The 12,648-nt window shown below is 35.8% G+C and overlaps 1 protein-coding gene across 4 annotated transcripts in view; it reads right to left on the bottom strand.

Annotated features, from left to right (window-relative positions):
• The window catches only part of zbbx (zinc finger, B-box domain containing), a 51,257-nt gene extending 39,410 nt beyond the window's left edge, over positions 1–11,847 (bottom strand). For 2 of the 4 annotated variants that reach the window (XM_016663034.1, XM_016663035.1), the window contains exons 1-6: positions 11,680–11,846; positions 10,595–10,724; positions 9,980–10,093; positions 6,124–6,226; positions 5,833–5,884; positions 5,211–5,326 (exon numbers count right to left, since the gene is read on the bottom strand). In XM_016663034.1, coding sequence (XP_016518520.1) covers positions 5,211–5,326; positions 5,833–5,884; positions 6,124–6,226; positions 9,980–10,093; positions 10,595–10,656 — 447 coding nt within the window. In that variant the 5' untranslated portion in view covers positions 10,657–10,724; positions 11,680–11,846. Of the gene's footprint in view, positions 1–5,210; positions 5,327–5,832; positions 5,885–6,123; positions 6,227–9,979; positions 10,094–10,594; positions 10,725–11,679 lie in introns of those variants that run through there. The other 2 variants (XM_016663036.1, XM_016663037.1) reach the window with 2 other exon arrangements.
• Between the last annotated feature and the right edge of the window lie 801 nt (positions 11,848–12,648).

Raw genomic sequence — 12,648 nt, 5'->3', positions numbered from 1 at the left:
TATAGTAATGCTTTAACAGTACTTTTAAGAGTAATGGATCTAGAAGTCAGATTTAGTCAGTAGCCAAGTTCCATAAAATCCACAATTTTCTAACCAGACTTTTGTTTGAAGGTTGGTTATGAACTAATTTAGAATTAATCCACATTAAGTGCAGTAGATAAGGGGCTTGTGCATCAAATCATTATTTATGGTTATTTGTGGATGTACCCCATGTGCGACACACTGTTGCAAACACAGCAGAGCCGCTTAAATATCCAGATCATAATTTGTCCAACATTACTACAAATAGCACAACCAAAAGTTATTTCAGTAAATAATGTTTAGTTCATAAAATAAAATAAATCATCCTAATTTAATTTTGTGACATGGTTCTGTTTACTAGTCTAGAAATTACTCTCCTCAGTACTATTGCACACTGTAAAAAAAAAAAGTCTCTAATTTAAGATAAAATATTGGCAGCTGTGGTTGTCAGAATTTAAATACAATAAAATAGGTTTTTTTTCTTACAGTGTATGCTAAATGTCACAAGAGGGTCCAAATTTGTAGCAGCTCGTTCTTATGTACAACCCTTACTTGTACTGTTTTTATCTGGCTTAGAACTAGTTTCATTACTTTACTGCAGTATTTCATAATTAAACTGTTAGCTGCTGATTAAAAAGTCAAGTCTGAAAAAAGTAGGTACAGGTGAACATGGAGATTGTTAACGCATGCCAACTCAGATACAGATTTCTCTATTGTAGACGTAGGTTTTTATATATAACTGACTTCATCTTAAGCCAGAAACAGTCAGAAAATGAGCAAAACCAAAGGAGAACAGAAGTGGAAAAGTAAAGACGAGAAACACTGAGATTGAACATAGAGAGGAAACAGGCGTGATGCACATGTGATATTGCTTCTACGAATGAAGATCCTGTTGTGGAGTTTCAGTGCCCCCTTCTGTTAAAGTCTGTCAAAGCACCTTATGAGTAGTAGTTATCAGTGTATATTTCAAGACCAAGAATCCCTTTAGTTTCTGTGCATGAGGATACGTGTACAGTATGACTGAGAGACAGGGAAGCCAGAGAAAAAGTAAACCTTTGTGTAATTACATGATCCAAACATGTTTTAAAAGAGCTAAGTATGCAAATGTCCATGCTCCTTTAAATTCCTGCAGAAACAACCTGTGAAAACCAGTTTAACTTTAAGCTAATAAGAATCTCACAGTCTTCAACGCTCATCTTTGCCAGGCAGACTTTTACAGAATGAACATTGAAATTACATTTTGGGTAGGTTTGAGATAAAGATAGAATTGCCTTTTTGTACTGTATATGTACCTTATGTCACTGCACCAACAGTGCAGTAGTACTGCATATGCATGTGTGGGTGTTTGAAAGCATCTTAAGGGAGGTCATTATCACTGCTACCTCAAAGTATCTCAAAGTATCAAAGTCTTTGCAGAAGAGATAAAAACCCTTGTGTCAGCAGGTCTGGAAGATATGCATGGACTAGCTGGACAAACCACACAGGCAATGCCAGGGTGAATACTAACACAATAAAGGAATGATGATATGGCAAAACAACCTTGTTTTAAACAAAACATTAACATTTTGTTCCCATTATTTATTTGTAAGGTTTTTCATTGACTGAAGAAAATCTTTTAAAGTCTCAAACCAAACATCTATATTTTCCAAACTTATATCCAGGACCATTTAAAAGAAGCAGTTTTGTTTCAAACGTAATTTAAAAATATTACGGTAACTATAAAATGGTTGTGCTTTGGTGGAGGGATAATTTATCATTGCAATATACCACAACATACTACTTTGGTTTTATCCAAAAGTCCGTAGCGGTGTTTTTGAAGAGAAATTTGCCACTGACCACACCAGTCTGACTGTCCTCGCTCATCTTTTCACTCACGTTTGCGACTCTGCATTGCTGACCTCAGTTCAAGAAGGTGCTGCTGTGAACTAGATGACCATACATGCACGTGTGTGTGGGTGGGTGTATTGGTACAGGTAGACCATCAAGTAGACAGTATGCAACTACCAGCTCTGCAATCCAATTGTACAGCTCACTACACAATTAGACTAAACAAACTACTTAAATATAAAATTTGGCATCTTGCGAGAAATTGAGGACACAATCAGTCCTACAGGCATATGGACAAGAATAAGGATTCTACATTTGTTGGTCTTGCAGGCAAACGCTAGTGGCTAGTCTAAGTGAACCCATCTGCTCCATTTTTACTTAAGTGTAAAGTTTTAATAACTTTGGGAAAATGTATGTGACCACTATGTTTACACTGGGCAATTATTTTTTGAAGAAAGGAGGGGTTTAGCCATGAGGAATCTTCCTCTGTGAAACATGTATTGAGAAGTCAGTAATTGCCTGACACAAAAGGCGATGTAAAATCAATAGAACAGCCTTCATCTAAACCGCGATAATAATTCTGCTTTGTCCACAAGTTTACTTTTATATGAGACAGTTGCTCTGAAAAAAAGAATATACCCCAATATAGTGTAATTACTGAAGCCTTCTTTCAAATGTAATTCATTGGTCAATTGCATAATTATGGTTAATTTTTGTTGTGCTTCTTTTTTCCTGGCCAATTCTGGAAGACAATTAGGAACAACATAGCCCTAAATCCATAAGTCAATAAAATTGCTGTTGATGAATACCTGGTGAATTTTCAGTACCAGTTTGGAAATCATCAATAAATCTTGCTCCCTTTCTCACTCCTTCATTTCATGTTTCTCTTTTACAAAACTTAACAATTTCCAAGAAATAATAACAATAATATTATGTGTAATAAAGGGGAACTTATTTCTTCAAACACGCAGTTTTGTGTCAGAGAATGTGTATGTGAATCTGAACGCACACTAATACTTACAGCACCTTCATTGTAGCTTGATGGTATGCTGTAAAACACAGCCTCATTTTCCTGCTCAGGCCTCAGGATAAATTACAGCCACTCCTTGGGGATGAGGCTTCCCTATCGGGTTCCAAGCAGCATATCACCACACGCTATGCAACTACGCAGAAAATAAGGGAGCAGCTTTTGCCACTTTTTTCTTCATTTTTTTGTCGAGATGACACTGAATAGATAGTGCAGAGTTATGTGCCTGTAGGATATTAAATAACGTCCAAGTTTCAGTCAAAACTTCAGAGAAAGTTAAACGCAATTATCTTTGGAAGTTTACATTTGCATGTGTAGGAAAGCAACTGTGTGCATAAGTGCATTTTCAGACAGAGGTGTCCAGACAGTTGTAAAGCTTTCCTTTATCACAATCGTTATATGGTACAAGAGCAATCTAAAATATGTGTCCATTAGGACATTGTGTATATTTGTGCTTGCATTTAGGCTAGTCTGCCCAGACTACTATAAGTGCTGATGTTAAACCCATCACTGTAGAAGACTGGGGGCACTGGGCACTTTAATAGACAGTGCCATCATCAGCGCATGCACTTTCAAACAAATCACCACATCAGATCTGAATGCATTTGGTGTGCTGGATTTGAATAACTTATTCCACAACATAAAGGGCAGGATGTCAACTCAGCCAATTCAACCCCTCCTCCTCCTTAATTTCCTCTGTCAGTCTGCCTGGCTCTCACACCCACCACCCTACATTTTCTGTCTCTGTGTCTTGAAAGCATAAGCTTGACCCAAAGACCAGCTAAACTCAAGGAAAAATTAGAAAAAAAAAAAGAAAAAAAAAAAGGATAGATAACAACCAAGCTGCTCATTTTGCACACACTCAGTTTTTTTTCACACAAACATTTGGGAGTAGCTGTCCCACTTCCTGAGCTGTAGAAAGATGAGTGAGAAAAAAAATAAACAATGGTGCCCTTAGGGGTCTTCCATATCGATGAATGGATCCAACTAAACAGTTTTCAGTGCAAACACAAACACTCAGATCGACTGTTGGATAAGACACATGAGGCATCGTAAAGGAGAAGAGAAGATAAAGGAAAACAGGTAAACAAGACACAGTGAAGACAACTTTGTAATAAAGCAGATGGAAGTGAGGGAAAGGAGTAAGGAGATAAAGTGCGTGGAGGAAACTAAAAGACGGATAAGCCAAATGACCAAGAGGAAAAGAGTAGAAGATAATGGGTATCCGAATGACACCAGAAGCCAGGAGCTGATGTAGAAGAGAGACAAAGAACAGAAATATATCAAGAGGAATAAAATAGAACAATGAAAAGATAAGTTTAAATGAAATCAACAGCTGAACAAATAGAGAGTGACAGCCAGGTTGAAAAAGAAATGGAGAAAAACCAGGTGAAAAAAAATTAAATTCACTTCTGTTGTAAAGTACATCCCACAGCTGAGATTATCACCAGCTTAGTTTTCTAACTGAATGTAAATATTTGTGTTTTGGCTGCAAACAATGAAAATTAATGTGTTAACCGTAACGCGTTAATGCACATGATTATTCTGAAAATTTTAATTATCATACTACTATTTTGACCTAAAATAATCTCTCCAGCGCAGGGTCACCTAGTTCACAGCAGCATGAAATGGACTCGATACGCGAGGAGCGACAAATGACAGGGAAGGGTGGAAGTTTTGTGCGACCGCAGTCAGCCACAAAAGTTGAACATTTTCAAGTTTCTTGCGTTGCATCGCATGTGCACATCTACGTGTATGATCTTGAAATCTCAGATGCACAAATTACGCCGGTCACTTGGTTGGATGAGGTCAACTGGCTGTCACCTCGTCGCCTCAATTATATAGGCAGTTGTCTGAGGCACCACAAGGAGTGGGACACTGAAGAATTAGGAGAAAATATACATCATGTCAGTTGTCCCCTGAAAAAGTTTATTTCCCGTATGCATCTGTAGTGGAGTAAGCGTCCCTTAGTAGTAGATGTTGAGTACTGGGAGGCTACATTACCTTCTTTCTGGTCTAATAAGTGCTTGCATTTTAATCCATTGGAATGAGGTAGGAGGGGCTTGCATAACTGCAAGCATATTTGTATTTTAAGCTTACAAAGTTAGGCATAGTGATTAATCATGACTAATCACAGCGCCAAAATGTGATTAATATGATAACATTTTTAAACTGATGTACGGCCCCATTTTTATTTTAATAAATTCTGAAAGAACTCAACAGACTCATACTGTTAAACAAGTAACAAAATGCTACTTTGCCTTCTCACAATCCTTAAGAAATAACTATCTCAAAAGACTTTCAGAGTAATTCTCAAATGTGTTTCTATTCTTACTAATTTAGTTGATTTGACTTCACATTTTCTGGAGATTGTTCCCTTAACTCTGGTTCTTTTTGTCATTCCAAGGCCAGCGTTAGGGATTGAAGATGAAGATGACGACTGTGGTGGGGCTGAAAGAGTAAACACATAGATATTAAGACCCGACACAGGGATTTCATTTATTACTATTGACATATGTATTTATCATTATGAAACCAGCAGAAAAAGACAAAAAGAACACATTAATTATATAAATAAACAATGTACAGCACAATATATTATTGAACATTCACATTTTTAAACAGAGCTTGTTTTTTCAGTACACATTTGTTAATCTGTAATAATACCAAACAAGTGAGCATATTTCTAGTGCACAACTGGAAAAATCATTTGAGGCCTTTCACTTCTTGTAAAATACATCCCACAGTGAGAGCAAATACAACCTGTTACAGCGACAACGAAGAATATAAACAGAAAAATGCCATTGATTTTGTAATTATATTGTATATTTATATTGTATTTTGGATGTTTCTAATCAATGTGCTATAAGAAAAGGAATGATTACTACTTAACCAGCTGTTGACTAAATGATAAATTTAATTAGTAAATTGTTTTTTTCTTGCACTAATCAACTCACCTGGCAGTGGCTCATCCTTCAAAACTCTGATCTTTATTTTCCCTGCAGGAAGCTGTGAAGATGATATATAAGTCACATAAAAGTGGAAAATGTTTTATGCTTTAGTTTACAAAAAGCCTAGTAAAAAATGTTTATGTTTGTTTTAATATTAACTGTATACCAACTCCTGGATCTTTTATGTGGTATTAAATGTTTAGGATTAATAATAAAAATAAATGAAGCTCAGAGTGACTGTATAAAGTTGCATAAAATAACAAAGGCATAGGATGCAGAGTTAGATTTTTTATTTACTTTTTGGATTTTGTTGTCATTGATCTTCTTGAAGCTGTTTGGTTGAGGGTTACTGATTGAAGAAATACATTGTCCAAATTTCCACCTTAAGTCTCTAAAATGCCTACAGAAAGAGACCAAGAAAGACAAATGTCACAGATGAAGGAAAGATGACTAAATGAATAACTGATTGTAATTGTTGTCAAAAGTCCACCGTTTTCCAGAAGAAGTACTCATTCTGTCATTCATGCCAATGAGATCATACAACAAGAAATTAGTATCAAACCAGTCTGATTTAGCGAGATGTTTCCCACTAACTAGACAGTGACGAACTCTATGGAGTTGAAGATGCTAGCATGAGTCATTTGTCACAGCACTGACTGCGACATCTGACAAAGCAGCATTTTCAGATGATTCTGACAACTCTCAGTGATTTTGTCAAGCTTATATCAGTAGTCACCACAACAGATGTTAGTGTTTTTAAAATAATTTGATTTATTGTACCATTTCATGTAGAATAAGAACAATCATCTGAGGATTATAAGCACTAGTAATATGAATGAAACTCACCGGAATATTACATTTTCAAGGTTTTAATTGCAACAGATTACTACTGATTTCATTTCTCGGGATAGGTGGAATGTACATATAATACATAATTGGGAGTCTTAAAGACTGAAAAAACAAATTCATTTTTGATGAATGGCTTTTTGTTTTCACTGCAAATTTAGAGAAGGATGCAGAAATGTGGGATTTTTTTAACTGTGGTTACAAGAGTATGTATGTCAAGTCAAAATATGTGAGGTAATGTTAGTATTTTGGAGACTTTTTTCAATAAGTAGTAGGCATTTTAGGTTTAGATGTGAGCTCTAAACCTCACATCTAAACTAATTGTTTTCCAACAGAAACAACACACGTAATAAACAAAATAAAAATGCAAACTTTTCGATGGAAATGAATTTGTAATCATGAAGGCCTATTACCACTGACAGTCTGGTATGACAATTTGGAGCACTATGATATCACAATAATTACACAATATTTTAAAACAAGTGTACTAAATTATCTAATTGCATACAGTTAAAAACATAAAAGCAACAATTATCCCAACAACTACTAGTACATCATATTGACTAGTTAAAATCATGTTATCTGTAACATTTACTGTATATCTTCACTGATACGTAAACATTGGTACAAATTTTTCATAACTAGTAAATTTAGTACAGTAAATACTGTGCTTATTATGCCTTTTTTGCCATTCTGCTCTCTTAGCAGAGTAACACAAGCCAAACAAACTGATAATAGATGGATATTTACCTGGACTATCTGCTCAGTTGTAGATTTCCAACTGTATATTTAAATAATTACTTTAAGAACTAATTTTCTTCTAAAACATGACTGTTTTATTTTATTATTGGAAATACTTTCAAACATCTTAATTTATAGTTCTTGAGAGCAGAAAAGTTTGGAAGCCTTTCTTTGAACCAGTTCAGACACTGAGAACATCAGGTAGTTGCATCCTGATGGTACCCAGAGTCAGAACAAAGCACAACAACACTGCATTGCAGTTTTATGCCCATAAAATCTGGAACAGTCTGTCTGGAGAAGTGAGACAGGACTAGACTCTGACAACGTTTAAGCTAAAAATAGTTCTTTTTAGCCGTGCATAAGACAGATGGAAGGATTTTGTCCACTATTTCTTATTAATTTAATTAGACAATGATTTTTTTCTTGTATTTCATTTGTTTAATCATGTTTAATTTATACCTGTATTTTAAACTTTGTATTTAAACTCTACATTTTTCTGTAAAGCACACAAAATGTGCTATACAAATACATTTGCCTTGCTTTGCCTTTCAGAAAGCTGAAAGCACTGTGTGTACCACATGGTGGGGGAGAGGTAGCTACTTTAGGTTCTTTGGTTCATAATTCCAGAGAAGCAATTATCTCTTTTGAAAACTTGGAATATATTGATATCTGTAATGGACCAATGCCCAGTGAAATGCATATGTGCAAACCCCGCACAGAAATTTAAGTTTCCAAAAGTGGATGAGAGAAGTGTGGTGGAAATATTGTTCATGCTCATGTTGCTGAATTGTTTATGACATTTATTCTATTGTGATGTTGGGCTCTCTTTGGAGAAAGTTTATTTTAGATTGAGCTGGCAGTCTGTCAAGGCTCAGGAAGTCAGACTTTGAATCTGTATATGTGTGTATGGAATGGTGAGAGAATCCAGAAACCTGATGTTGTTGCTTTGCCGTACTGACACTGAGGGAAGGCGTCAGGTAATCATCCTATCAGCATCATCACGGCAACTGGACTGTCGCTAGAGGAGACAGTTGAAGCACACCCCTGTCAGTGCAGGATGACAGGGTGTCCCCTCAGGGGCCCCCTCAGTGTGCATGCCTATTTGGGTTTATGTATGGACTGCATTAATGAAAATCAAATCACCTAATCCAAACAGACACACAATTAACTACACTCACATACGCATGTATGTGTGAGAAAAAAATAGTTCTAAGTAGCAATGCCTAAAACATTTAGCCTCAGTAAATGAGGGAACTTGTGTATTCAGCGATGATTTATGTAATGTTCTTCTAAGAAATTAAATGTGTTTTTTTGTAATTGAGAAATCATCATCAGAACAAAGGCATGAAAAGACCAGTCTCTGTGTTATTAATCAACTTAAGTTTCATTTGTTGAATTTAGTTATTGAAATGAATGAACAATAAATTATTAAGATGCACCTGTAAGCAAACAACCAGCAATGTAGATTTTTGATTAGAATAGTGGTAAGATTTTGTATATATATAAAAATGAATTATACCTCTACAGATCAAACCAATAAAATTATTTGTCAATATACTCACAATTACCAAAAAACCAAAAGAGTAATGTCTTCACAAATAAAATGGCAGGTAAAATTAGACATAAACCTGCACCCACATTTCTGCTTCTTTGACCTTTACTGTAGATAACTATATGGGTATTAGCCTACCTCATTTTAAAAGGTGCTTCAGTTTTCTCATCTCTTCCTTCCAAAGTGGATTTTTTGCTTGACCTTTACAGGTGGAAGAATCCCTCATGTGTCTGAACTTTAGATTGGAGTCATAGTCTTTCTGTCTCTATTACTTGTTGTCTTTTCTATGTTGTTTGCAACTGTCTTATGGTTGCTGCACACTTTTCCAACTTTCCCAATCCCAGTACCGCACCCCCAATTGCATCTCGGCCTTATGCATGCCCTTTTAAACACTAACAGTTATAACCCAACTACTTTTCATCCAATATCTTTATTAAGATATGGAGGCCTAATTTCTTCCCAAGCCAAGACTGTACAGCTCTTTCAGCAGAACATCACTCAGGTGATTTGTTATACCATTTTACTGATGTAAGCAGGTTTCAACAGTGTCATCCACTCAGAACCAGCGACCATTTTAAATCAATATGCGCAGGATATGATAAAAATGATAATCTGCAGTGAGTACCAAGCCTTTCTGCAATAATAATTTTGGAAAACAAATATTAAAACTGTTCAGAGAACATAGTTTTCATTTTCATACACTTAAGATAAACGCCGTAATGTTCAACACAATACTTCAAGCGCATTAAGACCATCTCCTTTTATTTAAGACAAGATTCCACTTTTATAAACATGTTAATGCTGATTTTGGTTCTTAGTAGTGTCTCTTCCATTTAATAACTATCAAATCCAATGATTATCTTTTTCTATCCTGAATTTTTCTGGGCATGTCTACTCAACAGCACAATTTAATTTAATTTTATTTCTTTACTTACATTTTGGCTTATCCTCTTTGCTTATCCTTTCCCAGCACTACTCTTTGCTTTCTTTAGAAAGAGTATAACCAAGACTCACCTTCTTTCCTCCTTCTCTTTACTCATGTTTTCTTTCAACTGTTTAAGTTTCTCCTCCATTTTCTTGCTCTCACTGGCCAGAGTTGTGGTGTCCAGTTGCAATTTGTGCAGGTTCCTACAGCAACAAAAACACATGCACATACAGCAATCAGGTATCAACAATCAATCACACAAATGACCGGTTTTGTCGGATTGGATGGCAAGGCTTTCATCGATATATGTTCAATTCATCTTCAGCGTTAGCAGATTCCTGTTCCCACGACTAAATCAATGCTTCTATCAATTAGTTACTGGATCAGTGTACTGCCAAGCAAGGCATCAACCCAGTCAATTATCTGTAGGCATGTGAGAAACTGTAGCCAGGGATAGAACTGAATTTTGTACTGTGCTCACAAAAATTGGACAACATATCTTTAATCACCTAAAAGAGATGCTACACAGAAAACTGCAGAATCTAGCAAGACTATAGATTGGCCAGAAGTCCATTTTGTTCAAGCCTTTCTCATGATAAAATTTGAATGCCTATAGATGACTAGCAGATAAATAGCACTGTAGTCAAGGGACGCTAATGGGCTTCTAGTGAATGCCCTAAATCACATTATTGATCTCCTCTTACCTGGCATTGAGCTTGACAGATCTGGTCTTGTTGTTAGGAACCACATAATCATTTAAATTCATGCTTCTTATTTCCAGGGGCTGCAGTATTTCACCAAGGTCTTCTACAGCGCTTTTGAAAAGAAACTCTTCTGCAGCAATACAGAGATGCCATTAAATTTACAATCATGTACTTCTCACAAAATAACACTCTACTATAAATAAACCAGGCCACAATAAAAAATAGCAAACTATTTAATGAAAAAAATAATAATTAATTCAGTTCTTTGCCAAAAAAACAGATATGGACATTTTCTATGTAATTAATTTGAAAAGTACATTTGCAAATACTGTAATATATTAGCAAGACAGGCACACCTGCTAGTAATTTGTGGCAAAATGTGAAATAAACACCAGCTACACTTGATGCTAATGCTGAAGTGCTTAATACACAAAATATGCGTTATTGCCATTTTGCTCTTAAGCTGATATTAGCTGCATGATCAGTCCAGTCAAGGCTATCTGCTTGGGTTGCCAGCCTGCACCGGGATCCCTGACAGACATGCTAAAATTGACTTCTGTCTCTTTAAGAAGTTCCAAGTCTTTACCACACTCTACCTGTCCACATGTCATCATAGCATGCCACCATATATTCAACATTCGTACGTACTGACCAAACACACCGAGTACAAGCTGAAGGCTGGTATACACACCACCTTCTGGCTAGAATCATAGAAAACATTTCTGAAACAGAACCGTGAAATCAAATAAACTAAATTCACCAAAGAGACGTTAATGTTAGGTAAATTGGAAAATGACCATTAACTATTTCTAAAAAAAAATTTAAAAGGCATCAAATGTGCACTATAACTTGTAATAAAAAGGGAGTAGTTTCTACAGAAGTGTGTTCAATCTCTGTGGTAACCCATCCACCATATAATCAACCTTCTTAATTCCACCTGTGTTTTTACCTTTTTTCTAACAACTGCTAAAACCACATGCTAAAGCTGCTGCTCTGTTCAAACCGAAGCTAATAAATAAGAAACTTTGGCCCTGCGTCACGCCGCTTAAAGTAAGCAAACACAACGTAGAGGAGCTTAAACTTACCCTGAATCCGGGTGTAAATGTCTTTTTTTCACAACATGTCTCGGTGTTAGTTAATTCCCTATATTCATCATCGGTTTACCGAACTTGAGTAAGATTTCAGCTAACAACCGCTGCCTACAAGAACGTCGTGTCTGTTGGGACAGAGTCACTATGGCAACCGAAGCCGGAAGTTAATTTGAGTTGAATATATTATCGCTTCGCGTGCGCGTTGATATCAGTTTCTACCTCCCTGCGGGTGTTTGATGACTAATCCTCAACTTCAGACAGATTACTACTGCGTGACTTTCTTTGTTACATAAATAAGCACACAGTTCAAAAGCATTTATCCCCCTGTTCCCTAAAATAATCATGAGTAGGCTAGTGGGAATTCCTTGTAAATGATGCTTTCTCTGAGTATCAAGATACATTTTAAGCACTGACTAAAGCTTTCAAGCTCACTTTTTCTTTCTTTTTTCAGCATTTTTTGGAGTTGCTTTAACTCATTGGAAATTAACGTCTCTAGACAGTTCGTGTTGTCAACCTTTAAAGAAAAGGGAATTTCCCATAAGTGCAAATAAAAATGTTCAGCAGTTCATTTGAGAAGACCAAAGTGAAATAGACGTGTGCGTGTCGATTTGAGGGTTTGTCTAAAAGGGAAACAATACTACTATATATATCATAAAATTTAAAAGTTCATGTACTTGTGTTTTATGCAACATTTTTGCTTACCAAAAAACAATTTTAAATGTTGACCCTGTTTGTCCTCCAGTTTGTTAAAACAAAACAAAACAAAAAAAACAAAAAACAGAAGGAACAAGTTATTAATCAGCCAGAAAATGTGTTTTACTTTACAATTTAAGAATGGCAAAAGACATATTGCTGACACTGCAGCACCACTAGCAGCTTTTGTATACACCCTCCAGATATATAATTAATAAAATTGTAAAAGCTACCTATAAATAATGAATGTCATATGAATAATTGTGGCAA

The sequence above is a fragment of the Poecilia formosa genome, unplaced genomic scaffold (genome assembly GCF_000485575.1).
Source record: "Poecilia formosa unplaced genomic scaffold, Poecilia_formosa-5.1.2 Scaffold401, whole genome shotgun sequence".
NCBI classification, from domain to species: Eukaryota; Metazoa; Chordata; class Actinopteri; order Cyprinodontiformes; family Poeciliidae; genus Poecilia; species Poecilia formosa.
This window is presented reverse-complemented; position numbering and strand designations above follow the sequence as displayed.